Consider the following 22,835-nt stretch of genomic DNA (forward strand, 5'->3'; position numbering starts at 1 on the left):
ATTCATAAATCAAACTACTAAGGACTGCTTCTATAAAATCCAAGTCTTAAAAAGAATAAGACCACTCTTCCATTTTCATGACTACAGAACTATTCTACAATCAATAATTTTTTCGAAACTAGATTACTGCAACTCTTTGCTATTAGGTCTCCCATCATCTCACACCAAACCCCTTCAGATGGTCCAAAACACGGCTGCGAGAATATTAACTAACACACGGAGAAGAGACCACATATCACCAATCCTCAAAGATCTGCACTGGCTGCCAATCCATTACAGAATCATATATAAGTCCATAACCATTATTTACAAAGCTATACATCAACAGTCTCAGCTCACCCTTCAAATTCCTCTCAAAAAATTCACGTCCAAAAGACCAATCAGAGAGTCCTATAGAGAAACCCTACAAGTACCACCCTCCAAATCCATGAGGCACATAACCGCCAGAGACAGGGCTTTCTCCACTGCAGGACCAACACTGTGGAACTCCATCCCACCAGATTTGCGACAGGAACCCTACCTTCCTACATTTAGGAAAAGACTTAAAACGTGGCTATTCATGAAAGCCTTTCCTGAACTAAACTGAACCTATTCCATTATTACCTATTCGCTCAGACTTTGCCTTAATCATAGTAATTAATATCCCTACCTCATAAGGGCAATTCTTCAACGCTATAAGCACATTGACTGGCATATTGTTATCTATATTTAAACCCCTGCTTCTTTTCTCTGATCCAAGTTATATTACTCCCTTGTTTTATTGTAACTGCATTCCTTAGCCTTCTCTTGTTTAATGTTTTTTTTTTACTACCATTACTATTATTTTATTATTATTACTTAGATCAATGTTATTTATTGCCTTTTTGTTCCCTATCTACTTGTTAATTGTAAACCGACATGATGCGATATTTATCGCGAATGCCGGTATAGAAAAACTTAAAATAAATAAATAAATAAATTATGCGGTCTCGTAAGGGACTTGAAATATCATGAATGTGTTTTAACAAAGGCAGGTATGCAACAACTTGTTCACGTTGACTTTACAGATAACTTCACCAATGTCCATGATAACTGGAGACGTGAGGGCAAAAAAGATAGCAAGCATTACCGATGTCTGTGAGTCGATGAAGCAACAGCTGCTGGTTCTGGTGGAATGGGCAAAATATATCCCCGCGTTCTGCGAGCTTCCACTGGACGACCAGGTCGGTTCCACATGCTTGCATATAGAGCTTGCTCTATCGCCACACAAGTCACACAGTAATTTCTCTATGTAATAAAATATGCTGCAACAGGTCAATGTAATAATACCCATTAACTTACATAGATATATCTAGTGTGCGTCTATTGTCGTAGTTTTTGAATTTCAAAACACAATTATGTAGAACTCTTGGTTGAAAGCAGGGGGATTGTTTGTGGGAGGGGTTAACAATGCATCGATTCTCAGAAACATTCATTTGCAGTGTTCATTGCAAACATGGAACTATTTACATTGATAAGATGTTTGCAGAGTTTCCAAGCCAAATAACGCAGGAATCAACAAGGCCAAGATGGCACCTGATTGCACCAGGAAAAAAGTGTGCAGAGCAAAACCAGTAAATAGAAGAAGGTGCAGCACGTGCACCTCAGTAAATTAGCTATGTAGGAACTACCACATACATTCTCTATCTGTAGCATGAAAGGCAAACAGCATTCCAGAAATCACTACTAATTTTAGTGCTATATTCCATAAACATATTTCTGAAAAATATTCTATAGCAAAGAAAATGTAAACTATGTAAAAAAAAACAAACCTGTTACTTCAGTCTTAGCAGTGAATTCCTACCATCATCAGAACTATAAGCCTTTCTTGCAGTTCTGTATGACCCTCGAAATGAGCCATCAATGATAAGTCACATTCACAGAAACACTGAACATGGCGGCAGATAGAGAGCATATGGCCCATCCGGTCTACCTATGTCACCTATATAAGGTTACCTTATGGCTACAAGGTCCTATCTCCTCAGGCAACGAGCAAGGGTGACCCTAGGAGGGTGTGAGTCCCAGGGCAATTCAGCCAGAATGAGCCCCACCCAGAGATTCGAGGGCACAGCACCTCCTGGCCCAGCACTTGAATCTTCACCTCGCAGGCCCCCGCAACTGCTGCCCCTGCCGGCACCCCTAAGTGACTACCACAGGGCTCTTGGAAATGTCGGGCCCAGGCAGTGCCGGTAGAAGGGTGTCCAGCCCCTGTAGGCAGTGATGGCCTCACGTGATCTCTCTCTCTCTCAAATCGCACACCCAAAAACGAAAAACGCCCTCCGACTCCGTGCCTCGCCCTTACCGGCTACTTTGCTGCCCCGCCCACTTCCGGCCCCCCTAGGCCACCACCTACCCCACCTAATGCTTCCACCAGCCCTGGGACCAGGGCAGTTGCCCTAATTTCTCCCCAGCCCTGGTTACCAGTTAAAACAGTTTTCTTTTTTTTAAACACCTTACTGCCCAATGAAAATACATGAAGGCTCAGAATAATTCTTTCAGATGTTCGAGACTGCATCTTCTTAGTCCTGGAGATTTCAGTGCCATTATTTTATTCACTGGGGCACCATTTTAAGGGGCACAGTTCAGTAGCTTTTATACCTGCATACTTAATAGTACAGAGAAATTGCCTGAGTAACTTCTCTTTGAAAATCAACTACAAGGTACGTGGGTACAAAGCATACCCATGAAATTCATAGCTGCTATTCTTGCAATTGGGATTCCAGGAAAGAAATGACATGCATAAAGTTCAAAAATGCTATTTTGCAAGTGCACTCATCTCTCTCCCCCATCCCAGACATGTCCTCGAGAATACCTATTTGCAAGGCAGCTATGTGCAGTCACAGTAGGGCAGATTTTCAAAGGGGTACGTGCGTAAGATACGTGCGTACCCCCCGAAAACCTGCCCCAAGTTCCACCTGCGTGCGCCGAGCCTATGTTGAATAGGCTCGGCGGCGCGCACAAGCCCCGGGACGCGCATCGCAGCAGCGCATCATTCAGGGTTGGGGCCGCAGGCATGGTTCCGGCCCGGGGGCGTTTCGGGGGCAAGGCCTCCGAACAGCTCCTGGGCCGGGGAACCGCGCGCCAGCCGGCTGGCGCACGTGAGTTACGCGTAACTTTTAAAACAAAGGTGAGGGGGTTTAGATAGGGCTGGGGAGATGGAAGGAAAGTTCCCTCCGTGGCCGCTCCAATTTCAGAGCGGCCTCGGAGGGAACGGAGTCAGGCTGCACGGCTTGGCGCGCACAGGTAGCCAATTTTGGCAGCCTTGTGCACGCCGACCCCGGATTTTAAAGGATACGCGCGGCTACACGCGTATCTATTCAAAATCCGGCGTACTTTTGTTTGCGCCTGGTGCGCGAACAAAAGTACGCACGGGCGTACTTTTATAAAATCTACCCCAGTATATTTAGCTGCCCTGCAGATGGCAATTTTCATACCCAGGGATCTGGGCGCCTAATTCTATCTTCATAGCACATTAGGTTCATGGTAGCACCATTTGCATTTGTAGGACTCTGGACAGGACACCACAGTCCGTGAACGCAGAACCTAATGGAAATCCTGTGACTGGATTCCTGTAATCACCTGCAGACTGACCGTGGGCACACACGTTACAAAATTTAGCTTTCTACTAATGTCTTTCTAACAGAGGTACAAATTAGCTGTGCCAAGCCACACACTAGGGAATCTTCTGGAGGTCAAGGGCAATACTATTGCATACAAGCAGCTAAGATACTTTGAGAAAACGTTATACATAAATGAGTTTTGTTAGACTGCCACTTCAGCCAGTTTTTCTGATCAGACCCAGTCGATAGGAACTGACACATGCATTCTGTTTCCTTAATGTTTTGGGGCTGAATCCATCCTCCAGGTTTGTAGCAAGCGGCCTGCAGTGCCATAAGCTTCCATTTGCAAGCACCAGAATTCCACCCTCCACCGCCATCATTTTTAGCGTCCTCCCATCTCATCCATCCATAGTAGTGACAATTCTCAGCCAGCAGCCACAGACTGCAGCGCTCTTCAGCACTCGGTGTTCGTGCAGCCTCAGCCTCACTGGAAGATTCAGCCATAGACGAGGTTGGCTACCTATGAGGAGGCTGCTATTGCTATCTCCGCAGTATCCCCACTGCTTCAGCTGAGACCACCGAGCCGTCGGGTTTACATTCCACTTTCTGAAAGTATCTGCGTTAATGTTTAATCCTTGTTTTCTTCACTTGGGGTCTTTACTGGGTAAGAAGCACTCTTGTTGTCAATTTGTTAACCTTTACTTTTACAAAAATGTGAAATTTTTAACCCAGGTAGCATTAATTCTTAACATTGTCAGGGGCTGTTAGCTGGTGTAAGGATAACATTTTCAATCATTAATCTTGAAAAATAGGTCTGTTTTTGAGGAACAACAAGAGATTATTATTATTTCATAAAAGAAATGAAATACATGAGTGGCTTACAGATGATGACTTGGTATCTATCCATGTAACCAACAATATTGAAAAGGCAGGGAAGACCCCCTAAAGAGGTGCCGATTTTGGCAGACCATCTGTGGGTGCCTACATGATGCTCCATGATGGCACCTGCAAATTGCCTGCAGACCTCCACAAAAATCTGCAGTATTGTAGGGCTCTGTGTCATACAATAGATTGGATTTACAGGTTGGAAAAAGAATCAAGCCACCTAACTCCATTTCCAGCCTGTAGATCTCCCGGCATTTGAATGAAGGTCTTTGCAATTAAACTTGCCACACAAACATGTGAATGCACTAAAAAGGTGCAATTCAATGGAAAAACATTTTGTAAAATGGATAGGTTTTCTAAGAACCATGCCACAGTCTGTGGCCTGACACAATCTGAGAGCAATTAACCAAATAAATCTGTTCAAACATTTGGTTTTCATTGAATAAGTTCACATTGCATTATTTATGGTGTGAAATCACCTTCTAATCGCAACAGTGATGTTTATAAAATGACTTCTTCCCTTCTAGGTGGCTTTACTAAGGGCACATGCTGGCGAGCACCTTTTACTAGGAGCTACCAAACGGTCAATGGTCTACAAAGACATTCTGCTTTTAGGTAACACGCATTCTCCAATGTTTCCCTCTTGCAATTGTTTGGATAGTTATTCCTACAGCTACTGCATTAATTATCCAGTGCACAGGACTGTAAAACATGAAGACCAGCAGTGGCAAAGGCCTCATAGCTACTAATCATTCCAGAACCTCAGAAGATCGATTCAACAGCTACATATGGAAAACTCTGATTATTTATTCCCTTCTCCAGGAAATGACCATATAATTCCACGAAACTGCCCAGAACTGGAAGTGGGACGCGTGGCCATCAGAATTCTAGATGAACTGGTTCTACCATTCCAAGAGCTTCAGATCGATGACAACGAATATGCCTGTTTGAAAGCAATCATCTTTTTTGATCCAGGTATGGATCCTGTAAGATGTGATGTTCCACAATATGCTGCCTCTTGCTCAGTTAAGGCATGCTGCATAATACTGGCGCTGGGAAGGAGTTATCTAGGAGCTGAAGAATGATAGGAGCTGAGAAATTCCATAAAATATACGTTTGTTTGGCTACTAATAGGGTTGGGGGAGAGTCTAAAGGAGCTAGGAGCCGATACACCAGTCAGTATTTCTGGGATATGACACATTAGGTTGTTTTTTAATTCCAAGCTCACAGTACACATCCATTGTTCCACTCAGAGACGCTCTGTGTAAGCATTGAAGAATATTAATGAGAAGCTTAAGTAAGAGATCTTGCGATTTTGTTACATTAAAGGCACAATTCTACTCCATCTCTTCAGTGCTAGAAGTAACTGGAGGCCTTGTAGGGCTTTGACTTTGGTTTTATAAATGAGTTTGCTTCTCAGCCTCATGGTATCCACGCAGTGAAAATGGATTCTTCAGATCAAGACTTGTTTTCCCTACATAGGTCATCATTAAACCATTGGCAGGCTGTTTTCTGATGCTGCCAGGATCAAGGCCATAAGGGCAGAAATTATAAAACAGTGCTCCCATAGAGCTGAAACCTTTTATTCTCACAAAGTGACATTTAGCAGTACAGAGATTCTTTAAAGCTTTTGAAAATGTAGAAGTATTTCAGCCATGCCTATACATCTTTATCATGTTTTCATAATTCATACACCTATTTAACGTCTTCACGCCATAAAGTGCTCGTACATGAGTTTTATAAATACAGTTCACCCACATTTGTATCCTTAATACCTTGAAAAGTCATTTTCTTCTGCACAAAGTGTTCATTTCTAAGGATTTAATACTAAGCACTGCGGCTTTTGAAAAAAATACAGAAATTCTCTCTTTTTTTTTTAAAAGATGCTAAAGGTCTGAGCGATCCCAACAAAATCAAACGGATGCGCTACCAAGTGCAGGTCAGCCTGGAAGACTACATCAACGACCGGCAGTATGATTCCAGGGGCCGATTTGGGGAACTGCTGCTTCTGCTGCCCACTCTCCAGAGCATCACCTGGCAGATGATAGAGCAAATCCAGTTTGTCAAGCTCTTCGGGATGGTCAAGATTGACAACCTACTGCAAGAGATGCTGCTTGGAGGTCAGTACGAGCAAAACAAGAATGCCGGCAAGGGAACAGATTGAGAAGTCAAGCTTCAAAGCCATTTGCCTTCCCCGGACATGGCATACTTAGCCGCATTAAGGGGAGGCATTCCTGGGGGGCATTTTGGGCGGGATTGGAAAAACAGGTGCGCCGATTGTATTTTCAAGTCTGTGCAGGGCATATTTTCGTACAGAATCTACCCGCACAGAAAGTAGGGTGCAAATGTCTGTTGGTACTTTGCATCTACAGCAAGTTTCAAAGCAGAAGTTTAAGTCAAAATAATAATAATATTCAAAAGACATTCTCTTTTAAATTTTGTTAATCAGATTTAAAGCTTACAATCAAAAAACACAACCATCTCAAACAATAGAGATAAGTCAAAAGAAAACAAAATCACTATATTAAATTACCAACAATATACATTTCTCTATGTCTTATAAGCCCATGATTTGAGTGGTCAACAAATGAATACATCTAAATATTATCAACAAAATAAATCAGCCAAGTACAGAGATTAGTTCCTTCTGGTGACTCCCTGGCCACTCCCATATGAGAATACCATAGGATAAAGAAAGGAGTGAGGTTTTAAATAATACGTCAAACAGAAAACTGTGTAGCTTAGGAAGACATTGATTTCCTCTTTTCAGAGATTAATGCCACAAGTCTAAGCCCTCAGTAGCAGGGCACATCGCTCAGGTGCCAGATGCATTTACATGCAAACCAGTATAACTTCCCTGCAACGGCCAAAAGCACTGGCCAAACTGCTAATAACCTGAGAAGCGGACTAGGATATCCCCTACCAGCATACAGCTCTCGGTTTCAAGAGGTTAGATGCCACCGTCTCAGGGAAGAGAAGAATATTGCTTTCCAATATCATTTCAATGAAGCCACTTTCAAAATGACCTTGACCACCAGAAATAAATGCATCTCAAATTCCTTAGTTTTGAAGTCATTTCAATATTGTCAGTTTCCCTCTGCACAATAATGTTCTCTTTTATTATTACAAGCCTCAGTGGGGTACACAAAATAAAAGCTCCAAATATCAAGAGGGTTTCTTCCTTGCAGGTGGTGAAGTGGGTTTAAATTAGGTCAGGCAGAAGGTAGATCAGAAGTGAGAAGGCTGTGGAGCTCTTATTGGTCCAGAAATCTGACTTCACCTCAAGTGGAAAAAAAACCCCCCATACCATCATCCTTAGATAGAATAAACCCAAACCTTGAATAAATCATCCAGTCCAGACCAAGGGCTGATGGCTCCAACATGTCCCAAAATGTATTTACATCTTCTGAGGCATCAGCACTTTACAAAATCAACAGTAGAAATAACAATGCAAATACCAGGAACAAAAAACAACAACAATTACCCTTTAGGAGTAAGAAAAAGGGGGAAAAACTCTTTAAACAGACAATCGGACAGATTCCAAACCCCATCAGGCAGTATTCGCTCATGTTTAGGCAGTCTCTTGAGATGAGAAAACCCAACAGGAAGCTATCTTGGGTTTAGATAGTGTCCATTCTTCCTCCTAGGTCTCCATGAGGAAAAGCCACACAATGCGTCTAGGAATCAGAATTGGGTTCTCCCATATCCATGACAGCAAAAATAAGGGCAGAAGACTTTACTGGCCATTCTATGGCAGGATTAGGAACTCTTCAGACTCCATACGAATTCTCTCTCTCAGGAACGTATAACTTTGGAAGCTGCCTCTTACATCACACCGTCTGAAAGGCAGCACCATATGATTACTGCCCTGCACTCCAGAACCAACCACCCACAGAAAGTTAAGTTAGAGCTTAATCAATAGAGGTTAAGTAGCATTAATAAAATGTAAACAATTAACCTGGCCCCAGCTGGAACCTGGGTCACATCAGAAAAACACGTGCAATGGTAACTTTGCTTTGGGACTAGTAATTGCCTGTTCTGTGGTCATAAGATAAATGTTTTCCCACACCTGTCACTAGTTGCTTAGGCTATAAGAACAGAATTTCTGGCAATTTCCTTGGGTGCTTCATTCTTTCTTCAGTTTCCATGTAAATATATTATTGAAAGATATTTTACGTTTAGCGATCTGAATCATTTGAAATTATTTCTTCAGGATAAGTCCCCTCAAGGTGGTGGATCTTGATTCATCAGCCGTATCGAGTCGAGAGTAATGTTGTGGGATATAATTATGGTGGCCAAAGTTGAAGTAGCAGGTTATTTCTGATTATTCTTTTTATTTTTATTTCATAAGAACATAAGTTTTGCCATGCTGGGTCAGCCCGAGGGTCCATCAAGCCCAGCATCCTGTTTCCAAAAGTGGCCAGTCCAGGCTACAAGTACCTGGCAGTTCTTTTGTCACGAAAAGACTCTTGAGGAAATTAAAAAGTCACGGGACAGGAGGCAATATTCTATTGTGGATTGAAAACTAGTTAAAAGATAAAAAACAGAAAGTAGGGCTAAATGACAAATTCTCATTGTTTACCTTCTATTTCCTTTTATTGGAATTTAAAACTTAATAAAAAAAAATTAAAATCGTTTGTAGTGGACAAAGGGGCCCATAGTCAAAAAAAGCTGAGCTCCTAAATGTATGTCTCTAACTTAGGGGCCTATTTTCAGCTGAATTTAGGATCCTAAGTTTTCAGCTCAAAATTCACATACATTAGGAAATCCTAAAATGAAGGCTCTTGAATCAGGTGCCTATTTCTGAAAAGCAGTGCTAAGGTCCTAACTTTGTCTCCCTGACCTAACTCCACCCCTGCAGCCACCCACTTTTTAGGATCCTAAATTTAGGATTCTTTGGAAACTAGGACCCAAAGTTTTGGCACTCATCCCTAAAAGGACCACATTAGGAACCTAACTCCTTTTGCAAATTAGCCCCAAAGAAGCTATCCATCCCACAACAGACTGGATCTTGATCTCATTAAAGAATACTTCCAGTTTTAACTCAAAAGTTAAAACTCAGTCTGACAGCCTAGATTTAATGAAGAGTTATCACCTCAGGAACTGGGAAAGAATTTATAATCATAGCTGTCACCTGCATACCCATACTCTAAACCCTGTTTCATCTCCCAAACCAAAGCACTTGCCTTCACTTTCTGCATCTTTGAAGAACTCCAGTTCTTAATTATCAACTCCTTAGTTGGGGAGCACAGAGATACCTCTGTTGGACAATTCATTTCCAGCTCTCCTTTCTCAGCTGATAGCTGCAGGAAGCCTACGGGTAGAGCAGCTCCAACACCCAAAGGTATCAATGAACTCACTGACCAAGCGCATACAACCAGCCATAGATGCTCCTCTGGAGCGTCTCTTCCAAGCATCCCCATGGAGCAAGCCAACAGAGAGCTAATGTCCATGGAAGGGGTAGCCATTGCTGAAGTCTTCACATAAAAGATTCTGCACCTGGGTCATCACTGGATAGAGTTGGAGTCACCCTTCCTCTTCAGCATCAAGCCAGACACTCAGCCACATATCAAGGATGAAAACAGAACCAAGCACCTAGGAATAGACAAAAGTCAGCATCTTGGCACTAAATGAAAACATTTTAGGATGAAATATAAGGGCAGAGAATGCTTAATTACAAAGAAGCAAAGGTAAAGACAAAGATCGACTGGGTCCTTAGCGTTGAACTAGGAAATAATCTGGGCAGACTAGATGAACATTATGATCCTTTTAAATAATCGTTATTTTATGAAGTCAGTATTCATAGAACCGTTGAGTGGGAAAGTTAACTTGGTAAGGTTACCAAGATATTCATGTAATTTTATATTCTCCATAAGCTATTTTACTCCTAATTAATCCTTAATTTATTTTTAGTTCTATTTTTATTTGATATTTGTAAACCGTTTTGATTAAACATTGTTTGTAAAGACGGTATAGAATTACTTTTAAATAAATAAATAAATAAATTCAGCAGGCCATACCCAGTTAAGTGTTCTGCTAAATACAGTACATAAGAACATGCCATACTGGGTCAGACCAAGGGTCTATCAAGCCCAGCATCCTGTTTCTAACAGTGGCCAATCCAGGCCATAAGAACCTGGCAAGTACCCAAAAACTAAGTCTGTTCCATGTTACTGTTGCTAGTAATAGCAGTGGCTATTTTCTAAGTCAACTTAATTAATAGCAGGTAATGGACTTCTCCTCCAAGAACTTATCCAATCCTTTTTTAAACCCATCTACACTAACTGCACTAACCACATCCTCTGGCAACAAATTCCAGAGTTTAATTGTGCGTTGAGTGAAAAAGAACTTTCTCCGATTAGTTCTAAATGTGCCACATGCTAACTTCATGGAGTGCCCCCTAGTCTTTTTATTATCCGAAAGAGTAAATAACCGATTCACATTTACCTGTTCTAGACCTCTCATGATTTTAAACACCTCTATCATATCCCCCCTCAGCCGTCTCTTCTCCAAGCTGAAAAGTCCTAACCTCTTTAGTCTTTCCTCATAGGGGAGCTGTTCCATTCCTTTCATAATTTGGACGCCCTTCTCTGTACCTTCTCCATCGCAACTATATCTTTTTTGAGATGTGGCGACCAGAATTGTACACAGTATTCAAGGTGCGGTCTCACCATGGAGTGATACAGAGGCATTATAACATTTTCCGTTTTATTCACCGTTCCCTTTCTAATAATTCCCAACATTCTATTTGCTTTTTTGACTGCCGCAGCACACTGAACCGATGATTTCAATGTGTTATCCACTATGACGCCTAGATCTCTTTCTTGGGTGGTAGCTCCTAATATGGAACCTAACATTGTGTAATTATAGCATGGGTTATTTTTCCCTATATGCATCACCTTGCACTTATCCACATTAAATTTCATTTGCTATTTCGATGCCCAATTTTCCAGTCTCACAAGGTCTTCCTGCAATTTATCACAATCTGCTTGTGATTTAACTACTCTGAACAATTTTGTATCATCTGCAAATTTGATTACCTCACTTGTCATATTTCTTTCCAGATCATTTATAAATGTATTGAAAAGTACGGGTCCCCAAAACAGATCCCTGAGGCACGCCACTGCCCACTCTTTCCACTGAGAAAATTGTCCATTTAATCCTAATCTCTGTTTCCTGTCTTTTAGCCAGTTTGTAATCCACAAAAGGACATCGCCACCTATCCCATGAATTTTTACTTTTCCTAGAAGCCTCTCATGAGGAACTTTGTCAAACGCCTTCTGAAAATCCAAATACACTACATCTACCGGGTCACCTTTATCCACGTGTTTATTAACTCCTTCAAAAATGTGAAGCAGATTTGTGAGGCAAGACTTGCCTTGGGTAAAGCCATGCTGACTTTGTTCCATTAATCCATGTCTTTCTATATGTTCTGCAACTTTGATATTTAGAACATTTTCCACTATTTTTCTGGCACCGAAGTCAGGCTAACTGGTCTGTAGTTTCCCGGATCGCCCCGGAGCCCTTTTTAATATTGGGGTTACATTAGCCACCCTCCAGTCTTCAGGATGATTTTAATGATAGGTTACAAATTTTTAGTAATAGGTCTGAAATTTCATTTTTTAGTTCCTTCAGAACCCTGGGGTGTATACCATCCGGTCCAGGTGATTTACTACTCTTCAGTTTGTCAATCAGGCCTACCACATCTTCTAGGTTCACCGTGATTTGGTTCAGTCCATCTGAATCATTACCCATGAAAACCTTCTCCGGTATGGGTACCTCACCAACATCCTTTTCAGTAAACACTGAAGCAATCATTTAATCTCTCCGCGATGGCCTTATCTTCTCTAAGTGCCCCTTTAACCCCTCGATCATCTAACGGTCCAACTGACTCCCTTACAGGCTTTCTGCTTCGGATATATTTTAAAAAGTTTTTACTGTGAGTTTTTGCCTCTACGGCCAACTTCTTTTCAAATTCTCTCTTAGCCTGTCTTATCAATGTCTTACATTTAACTTGCCAACGCTTATGCATTATCCTATATTCTTCTGTTGGATTCCTCTTCCAATTTTTGAATGAAGATCTTTTGGCTAAAATAGCTTCTTTCACCTCCCCTTTTAACCATGCCGGTAATCGTTTTGCCTTCTTTCCACCTTTCTTAATGTGTGGAATACATCTGGACTGTGCTTCTAGGATGGTATTTTTTAACAATGACCACGCCTCTTGCACACTTTTTACCTTTGTAGCTGCTCCTTTCAGTTTTTTTCTAACTCTTTTTCTCATTTTATCAGTTTCCCTTTTGAAAGTTTAGCACGAGAGCCTTGGATTTGCTTACTGTCCCCCTTCCAGGTATTAATTCAAATTTGATCATATTATGATCACTATTGCCAAGTGGCCCCACCACCGTTACCTCTTTCACCAAATCCTGTGCTCCACTGAGAATTAGATCTAAAATTGCTCCCTCTCTTCTCGGTTCCTGAATTGCTCCATAAAACTGTCATTTATTCCATCCAGGAACTTTATCTCTCTAGCATGACCCAGTGATACATTTACCCAGTCAATATTGGGGTAACTGAAATCTCCCATTATTACCGCACTACCAATTTGGTTAGCTTCCCTAATTTCTCTTAGCATTTCACTGTCCGTCTCACCATCTTGACCAGGTGGACAGTAGTATACTCCTATCACTATAGTCTTCCCAGACACACAAGGGATTTCTACCCATATTCAATTGTGCATTTAGTCTCATGCAAGATGTTTATCCTGTTGGACTCTATGCCATCCCGGACATAAAGCACTACACCGCCTCCCGGGTACTCCTCTCTGTCATTGCGATATAATTTGTACCCCGGTATAGCACTGTCCCATTGGTTATCCTCCTTCCACCATGTCTCTGAGATGCCAATTAAGTCTATGTCATCATTCACTGCTATACATTCTAATTCTCCCATCGTACTTCTTAGACTTCTGGCATTAGCATACAAACATTTCAAAGCTTGTTTTTTGTTTGTATTTTCATTCTGCTTTTTAATTGATAGGGATAAGTTAGAATTTTTTAGCTCAGGTGAGTTTTTAGTTACAGGCACTTGGACTACTTTTCTTATTATTGGAACCTCACTGTTGGGATGCCCTAATTCTAATGCATCATTAGTATTCTTTGAAGATACCTCCCTCCGAACCATGCGCTGCTGAGCGAATGTCGGCTTTCCCCTTTGTTCTAGTTTAAAAGTCGCTCTATCGGGATAACTTTAGGACATGTATTTCTCCAATCAGACACATCTAGCTAACTTTAGTCTTGCTTGCCGATTAAATTGTAATCACATGCCTGGAATGCCTCCATCACCACCTCTTTTTATCCGCTATATTTTGTATGGGTATTGAGATACCTGAACTAAATTTAGCCAAACAATGGAGGGCAAATATTCAAATTTTAGGTTTGGTCCAGGTAACTTGAAAAGTTAACCTGGGCAAACTCTGAATTTTGACCTCTGGGGAAAGTTCCGCACATAAATCATTTCCCAGATATTGGGTGAGACTTCTATGCATAGGACTGCTGCCAAATATACTCGGATACATTTTCATGAGAAATGTATCCAGGTTGTTTAGGACAGTTATTTTTATGATCAGACCTGTGCTCAATAACCATGCTCACCGGCTGAAGTTTGGCCAGCCCCCAAGAACGCTTCTGTTGAGATCCCTTGTAGTCTGGGTTATTTTTGTGCATATAAAAACTTATGCAGTTGGTGGGCGTAAAATTTCAAAAATCAGCTTTTATGTGAATATGCACACAAAGGCTTTGAATATCAACCTTTATGGTTCTAGGTGGTTCAATACTTCTATTGTCTGATTTAGGGGATTATTTTCTCATATTTTTAATGTAAAATACTTTCTTATGAGGGTTAAAGAATGTTCATAAGATAATGGTTAAAGTTCATGGGAGGATACACAAAACATACATAGTTCATGACATGTAGAAAGTTTGTGGACTACGACATCTTTCTTGCCAGTCTTTTAAAAGGAATCACAGCCTACAAAGATTCCAGTTTTGTGAATATATTAGTACTCTGTATTTCTGGATGCATAGTGGGTGGTATGATAAACATTTTATCATAAAGGAGGCTTTCATTCTTAGACAAAATGTAGTCTTTAGTAATGGAGACATCTTGCTTTTTTTCTGTTTTTTGTTCTTAACTTGCACTACATTACTTATCTTTGCCCATTTCAAAACACAACAATAAAACTTTGCTATTAATAAGCTCTGAAAGATAATACCATGTTATCTGACGGAGCTGATGCAGGGGACAGGGCGAGCCAATGCAATACCTTACACAATAAGTCATAATGTTACTAATTACAGTTCGATACTGCATTGAGTGCATAAGGCCAAGAAGAGGAAATAAAACTTGACTGAGCACTATGGGATGCATCATGCATGAGAGGGGAAGAGTAAGCAACTGGTGAAGCCTTGGATAAAAATGAATCGAGGTGACCTAAAGCAAAGGGAGAGTGGTGTTTGCACACTGAGAATAGATGTTCTTTTATTAAACAAGTGTGTAGAGTGGTGGTCCCCCATCCAGTTCTAGAGGAGGCCCTAGTCACTTTGGGTTTCAAGCTAACCACAATGAATATGCATGAGACAGAGTTGCATAAAACTGAGGCGGTGCATGTAAATCTCTCTGATAAATATTCACTATGGATATCCTAAAAATCAGACTGGCTAGGGACTCCTCTAGGGCTGTGTTAGGGACCATTGGTATAAAGAATATAAACAGGATGGACCCAGAAAACAGCAAGGATGGCAATCTATGAACGCCATGAGGGTAACAAAGTGGAATAGATGCCAGATGTCCGATCAGAATACTTTATTCAATGGAGATGAAGTACTATGAACAAGCCTGACTCTGACCGAGTTTCGCTCCTTACATCTGGGGCTGACTCAGGGGCTGTATGCAATTGAAGCACATGAAATCTGGTAGCACTGTCATGCAGTATAATTCATCATATCATTGCTTGATAATATTGACTTGGAGATCCGTGTTGTTAATACTCATCACTCTCAGACCTGTAGCACTCAAAGAGGCTCCACTTTTAAATTGATAACGGCAGGTACTCCAAGAATTCAATGCATCTGTATTGAACCACGTCTAAAATTCAGTCTCCACTCCGATCAGCAAACAGTATATTAATAGAGGTTTTTCAACTTGTTTGCTGATCGGAGTGGAGACTGATTTTAGATGCGGTTCAATGCAGACGCATTGAATTCTTGGAGTACCTGCCGTTATCAATTTAAAAATGGAGCCTCTTTGAGTGCTACAGGTCTGAGAGTGATGAGTATTAACAACACGGATCTCCAAGCCAATACTATCAAGCAATGATATGATGAATTATACTGCATGACAGTGCTACCAGATTTCATGTGCTTCAACTGCATACAGCCCCTGAGGCAGCCCCAAATGTAAGGGTGAAACTTGGCCACAGTCAGACTTGTTCATAGTACTTCGTCTCCATTGAATAAAGTATTCTGATCGGACATCTGGCATCTATTCCACTTTATAAACAGGATGGTCCAGAGGGTGGCTACTGAAATGGTCAGTAGCCTTCGTTCTAAAGCATATGGGGATAGACAAAGATCTAAATATGGACACCCTGGAGGAAAAGCAAGATAGTTGAATATCTCTCTTGTATCTCCCCTATCTTAAAGATTTCCATGTACAAGAGATGAGTCTCTTTCAACGGAAAGGAGGCTCTAGAATGAGGAATTATGTGATAAAGTTGAAAGGGGGAGTCTCAGGAATAATCTTAGAAAATATTTATTTGCAGAGAGGGTAGTATATGTGTGGAATAGCCTCCCAGTGGAAGTGATGGAGACAAAAACAGTATCTGAATTCAAGAAAGCCTGGGATCTCTAAAGAGCTGATAGGAATTATAATGCTAAATGAATTGGATGGATGGGCAGACTGGATGGGCCATCGGTCTTTCTGCAGTCATATTTCTATGTTTCTAAATAGAAGGATTGTGAGAATGGCAAAGGAAAGGGAAGTAGGGGAGCGCCTGGAGTGAAGTATGTGGGGAGGCGAGAGCTGTGAAAAAGTCATGTAAGGATCCATCATTGTAGCATCATAAAGCTGAACCATCAGCCGGAATATGAACAATCAGACTGAATGCCCCATGTCCCACAGCTTAAAGTTGAGTGTTCCATGCCTCTGACAAAAAATAAAATATAAGACCATGTTTTATAATACAGGATATATACCGGAGTTATTAATTATAAGAATACTGAAGGTCAATATAGAATAAACAATGAGTTAGCAATATGCATATATGAATACAGTATATAGGCAGTTGTAGTGCAGCGAGCCACACTGGTCAGACCATGTAGTCTTTTGTCTGTCCATACATTTTCCTGCTTGTAAAAGTGCAATGCAGAAGCAAACCCTTTCTGTGGGGAGTCCTGTGTATGCGCCAATTTCTGCAGGATCTCCTCTGAAATAAGTAGATAGATTCTATCAAGACATTGCATGCTCCTCTTTTTCAGTATCAGAAAGGAAGTATTCAAAGTGTTTATTCTGATGCAGCTAACAGCAATTATTAATTTTTTTTTCCAGGATCTACAAATGAAACACCACATGCGCACCACCCTTTGCACCCTCACTTGGTACAGGAGCATCTGGCAACAAACGTTATAGTAGCCAATACAATTCCTGCTCAGATACATAATGGACAAATGTGTATGTATCAGTTGAATGCATGATTTGATTAGCACAGGTTGTACTCTATTTTTGGTTATAATGTGTTACGTTTTTTCTGTTATGAGATTTAGAAAAGGATAGATACATATGTCAGCAGTAATATTTGGTATCCTCAACCTAAATATAAGAAAATATGCAAGATCTTGAGGTTTTATCTAGAACCCAAAACAGAATTTTCAAACCTACTGAATCATAGAATGAGTGCACACAACTCTGCAGGCACTTCTGATGCCAGAAAATATCCAAAATAATGCAATCTCAGCTAAACCTCAGATGTGGGCAGCCCAAGCAGCCACCCAAGCCTTTAGGATCTCTCATTTCAAGACAGAGATAGCCCCAAAGAGGGCAGGAAGTCCACCTCTGAGATTGCCACCACAGTTAAATACAACAAAAAAAAACCCCCCAGCCATCTCAAGTATCCCGCATCCCCCGTCCGGTCCAAACACAATCGGGGATGCAGAGTTCACCCAATATAAAGCCACTGTCTTGTTACAACCTTCAGCTTCTTAAGGCATTATTTAAAAACTCCTAGTTAAATTAAAAACGATCAACACTGGCAGAAACCACAAAGAAGAAGAAAACAAGTTAAGTATGTGGCATGTATGGTTAACTCCATATAAGATTATATTTGTAGAAATTGTATAATTCTTGCATCTATTTTACAACTCCTAAGAAAGGCAGACTTTTCTCCATTACTGTGCTGCTGTCTTTGCAGAAATGCAGGTGCTCTTGTAGTCTGATCTGTTTATAAAGCTACACAGGGGAACTAGAAGGCCTCCTGCTATTCAGAATCAAACTAGCAGCTGGGTCTGTTTGGCAGGCTGCAAGTACTGTATTAATTAGAGCAAGAAAAAACACCAGCATTCATGTAGCCAGGGTTATCATCGGATCTGGCAGGCTGAAATCTTCTTCATTGGCTCGACATAAGAATTATCTTCTGCTCCCCCTGCTGGCCAGGTTGGAAGAGACAGTGCCCAGAGCCTCCAGTGATTGCACAGTGGTGACCCCCAGTGGCCGGCTGTTGGGTCCATTACTTCAAGATTATTGAAGGTTGTTGCAATAACTGGACTTAGGGAGTCATTTTCCAAAGGTATCGCACGCGAAAAAGTCCCTTTTCGCGTGCGATATCTAAGTCGGGGTGGAGTCCGCACTGGAAGGGGAGGAGTTGGGGGCGGCCTCAGGGCAGACTCCGCGACGACTTTGCTCACGGCAAAAAGGTAGGACACCTTATCGCTGCCAGTAGTGCGCCCAATAGCGCCACCTTTCACGGTGGCGCTATTGGGTGCGAAAGCCGGCAGCGATCGCAGCGCGGAGGTGCAATCGCTGCTGGCTTTTGCAGGCCCGCAACCCCCCTCCCCCATCCCCCGTTACCGCTGGATTTTCTAAGATCTGCGACCTTAGAAAATCCAGGCCTAAGTGAGTTGGGAGGTGATATAAAATAGAGGGGATAAACCCCAGAGCATTGCATACAAAGGCTCCTGGTGCCAGATCCCAGCCCCAATTCTGACTGAGCTGGAAGCTCAAAGGAACAGGGGGAAACTGCTGCACCACAAAAAAAAAAAATCCAAAGATCTGCTCTGAAGATCACGGCAGCTTTCAGACTGTGTTCAGAAGTAGGGATGTGAATCGTGTCCTCGATCGTCTTAACGATCGATTTCGGCTGGGAGGGGGAGGGAATCGTATTGTTGCCGTTTGGGGGGGTAAAATATCGTGAAAAATCGTTAAAAATCGTTAAAAATCAAAAAATCGAAAAATCGAAAAACCGGCACATTAAAACCCCCTAAAACCCACCCCCGACCCTTTAAATTAAATCCCCCACCCCAAATAACTTAAATAACCTGCGGGTCCAGCGGCGGTCCGGAACAGCAGCGGTCCGGAACGGGCTCCTGCTCCTGAATCTTGTCGTCTTCAGCCGGCGCCATTTTCCAAAATGGCGCCGAAAAATGGCGGCGGCCATAGACGAAAAAGATTGGACGGCAGGAGGTCCTTCCGGACCCCCGCTGGACTTTTGGCAAGTCTCGTGGGGGTCAGGAGGCCCCCCACAAGCTGGCCAAAAGTTCCTGGAGGTCCAGCGGGGGTCAGGGAGCGATTTCCCGCCGCGAATCGTTTTCGTGCGGAAAATGGCGCCGGCCATACGCGTATGGCCGGCGCCATTTTCCGTACGAAAACGATTCGCGGCGGGAAATCGCTCCCTGACCCCCGCTGGACCTCCAGGAACTTTTGGCCAGCTTGTGGGGGGCCTCCTGACCCCCACGAGACTTGCCAAAAGTCCAGCGGGGGTCCGGAAGGACCTCCTGCCGTCCAATCTTTTTCGTCTATGGCCGCCGCCATTTTTCGGCGCCATTTTGGAAAATGGCGCCGGCTGAAGACGACAAGATTCAGGAGCAGGAGCCCGTTCCGGACCGCCGCTGGACCCGCAGGTTATTTAAGTTATTGGGGGGGGGGGTTCGGGAGGGTGGGGGATTTAATTTAAAGGGTCGGGGGTGGGTTTTAGGGGGTTTTAGTGTGCCGGCTCACGATTCTAACGATTTATAACGATAAATCGTTAGAATCTGTATTGTATTGTGTTCCATAACGGTTTAAGACGATATTAAAATTATCGGACGATAATTTTAATCGTCCTAAAACGATTCACATCCCTATTCAGAAGTGTAAAGTCTGCGGCTACTTTTTCCTGTGGATCTTACACCAATTCTGAAAGGGAAACAGTTCCCTTTGAAAACTGAGTTGAAAACAGTGGAGGTAGTTTTCAAAGGAGTTATGCATGTAAATGTAACAAACTATCATCGCAATTTTTAAAAACCATTTAAGCGCTTAAAGTGTACTTACACGCATAAAACCGATTGACAACTCAATGGCATGCATTGTAGCCATTTTCAAAAGCCCACTTACACGTGTACAATTTAGTTTTAAGCGCGGAAATCATTTTCAAAGTTACCCCCCAGTACACGCAGAGATCTGCATCTCCTATTGGTGTGGAAACTTGTTCCTTGGAAACTTATACAGATGCTTTTTAAAATAAAAAAAATATCTACCAAGATTCATAGATCGGTGAACTATAAACTGGCTTAAATAAACAAACAATTGTACATAAGCACTAAACCTGCCCAGATGTCACTCCCGGGAATGCCTGCCTTAGCTGCTGGTAAAAGCCAGCACGCAGTGGCCCCACTTCTACCAGCAGCTAGGGCAGGCACTTTTCAGAGAGCCTTATTTTCACATGTAAAAGCACTGTTTTGTCCACAGAAATGCCTTTAAAAATTGCTCTCATAAGTCTGTTTCTTCACACGTCATAGCTGAGGAATCTCATAGGGGACGTTTTCCATATCGCCCAGCAGATTCCGCCGCAAGATATTCAACAACAAGATTTTTTTTTTTCTAATGCCTTTTGCTTTGCTTTGCAGCCACCCCAGAGACTCCACAGCCTTCCCCACCTGCGGGATCTGGTGCTGAGCAGTACAAGCTAATCCCCGAGGCAATAGCTAGCGTCTCAAAACAGACCGCTTCGGTCCCTCAGCCATTGATCACCAAACAGGAAGCCATCTAGATCTCACGTGGAAAAACAAAACCAAAAATTCCTGCCTCTTGGGACACTCTGAAGAAGCACTCAAATTGGAACAAGCCCAGGCTGTCGCAGCAAATAAGGAAAAGCAACAACAAGGAATCCACTTTGCAAAACTAATGACTTGGTTACCAAGCTATAAGCAGTCTTTTCACTGTTATGGAAAGCATTGCTTCCCGGTTTCACATGACCATTGCATCAGATGGCTATGCCAGAATGACATTCTTAACTCTTAGTAAATTCTAAATTAGGTTAGCCCAGCAATGTAATAAATAAGCAGAACATTTCTCTTTAGTCTTGCTGGATATATTTCATTTTAAGGTTAAAACCCTACTACACTTACCTGGTAACAGAAACTTTGAAAGACATTTGCTGGAAAACCACCGTTGATATGAATGCTAAAGGGTGTTGTCTGTCATTTAATCACTATAGCAAACTACGTTAACACATAAAAACCAACAGCTTGTGCTTTTACCTTGGCACGACTCTTTTGATGAGGAGTACGGGGACATAGCGATGTAATTATCTGGACCAGCATTAGACCAGCAGGTCGTGTTGCTGTCCACTTTCTTCATCGTACCTATTTTTAAAAGCTATCTATTATACTGAATACAGTGAAACTAAAATACATTAAACCACATATGCAGGCCCCAAACGTTCATATCAACAAGGATCTCAGTTACAACACATTTAGCCATTGCTAGCATAAGTTCAGCTAAGTGACTGATCACAGATTTCAAGCGCTACACTCAGTGGTTGTCTATTCTGCCTTTCCATACTGCCATACCTTTAGTACTCGTATTCTGGAGTATCACAAGGGTGCTGTTGTGTTATTTGTAGACTCTGCTAATTGAAGCGAGTGATGGATCTGATTTGTTACATGGCCTTTGTTCATCCCCACGATTAACAGTTTACAAGAGAACAGAATCAGGAAGAGCACAGTCAATTATGAGCTGAATATTTTTGTTGCTGGGCTTATAATAGCCTAGCAACCTGAATCGGTTGATGGGTAGGGTTTGAGATTCACTTCGTGCACTTTAGATTTAGCTGTCTGAATACCTCAGCAAACACTCATAAAACACAACCAAAAAAAAAAAAAAAATCTAAAATATTTTATCCTTTTGAAATTAAGAGGTACTAAGTAATCAATGGCTGACCAAAAATGTGACTAAAGGGCACCAGGTCAAAAACCTTAATGACTTCTGATAATATGAAAATAAAACTTGTTATGTTAGCTGAATTTGTGAAAGCGCAACTTAGATGTATGATTAGCAGATGCAGTACAACCAATGCTATTAGTGAAGCACCATCCACAGATCACGTACGTTGTATAGCAGTGAAGAGGTTTACATGAAGTGTGCTTACTATATAAAAACAGCATCAAAATGTGGCTGAGCTTAGGTCTTGCCTCATAGTAGTTACATGCAAGAAGGTCTGTCTTGCTAAAAACTGGAGGGGGGGTAGGGGTCTTACTGCTGTCAGACAGGTCCATTTCTTAAGGCATGGACTGATTTGGTCCTGATTTTGCCCCACTTCAGCCCAGGACTTGGAGTCCCGCTTCTCTAGTCAGAACTACAGTCCATGCATGCAGCAGAGCAACGCAAGGACTGGCTCAATCTGTCCTGAAACAAACTGGAACTGCTTGGCAACCCTTGTAGCAATGCACGGCAAGGCATATACAAAAATGAAAGCTACAAAAAGACAGGGGAGATTTCTTGCACCCAGTGCAAAAAGTAAAAAACCTGGAATGTGTACCCTTTGCAAATTTATAAGAAATAATAAGTGATTGAGTTTATCTTACTTGGCCATTGGAATACAACTCTGCTTCTTTGTGAGGTATGACTTTGTAACATTCAGAGAAAGCCCAGCCCGAAGCATCTTCATGTGTGTGTGTATAAAGGGGGCGGGCGTTATATTTTCATGATTTTATTGGATTCCAGACAGTTTTCATGTCAGGCTGGTGCCAGTTACTGAGTCGCTCATGTTATCGCAAACTAAATACATTAGCTGATCACAATATTATTTCCATCTGTTAGTATTTAAGGCCATGGGACCATTGCCGA

The 22,835-nt window shown here is 41.9% G+C and overlaps 1 protein-coding gene across 3 annotated transcripts in view; it reads left to right on the forward strand.

Annotated features, from left to right (window-relative positions):
* The window catches only part of HNF4A (hepatocyte nuclear factor 4 alpha), a 167,915-nt gene extending 146,006 nt beyond the window's left edge, over nt 1–21,909 (forward strand). For all 3 annotated transcript variants that reach the window (XM_029614589.1, XM_029614588.1, XM_029614590.1), the window contains exons 5-10: nt 1,047–1,202; nt 4,991–5,078; nt 5,286–5,438; nt 6,347–6,583; nt 17,067–17,189; nt 20,615–21,909. In XM_029614589.1, coding sequence (XP_029470449.1) covers nt 1,047–1,202; nt 4,991–5,078; nt 5,286–5,438; nt 6,347–6,583; nt 17,067–17,189; nt 20,615–20,757 — 900 coding nt within the window. In that variant the 3' untranslated portion in view covers nt 20,758–21,909. The remainder of the gene's footprint in view (nt 1–1,046; nt 1,203–4,990; nt 5,079–5,285; nt 5,439–6,346; nt 6,584–17,066; nt 17,190–20,614) is intronic.
* The last annotated feature ends 926 nt before the right edge of the window (nt 21,910–22,835 follow it).

The sequence above is a fragment of the Rhinatrema bivittatum genome, chromosome 8 (genome assembly GCF_901001135.1).
Source record: "Rhinatrema bivittatum chromosome 8, aRhiBiv1.1, whole genome shotgun sequence".
In the NCBI taxonomy this organism is placed as follows: Eukaryota; Metazoa; Chordata; class Amphibia; order Gymnophiona; family Rhinatrematidae; genus Rhinatrema; species Rhinatrema bivittatum.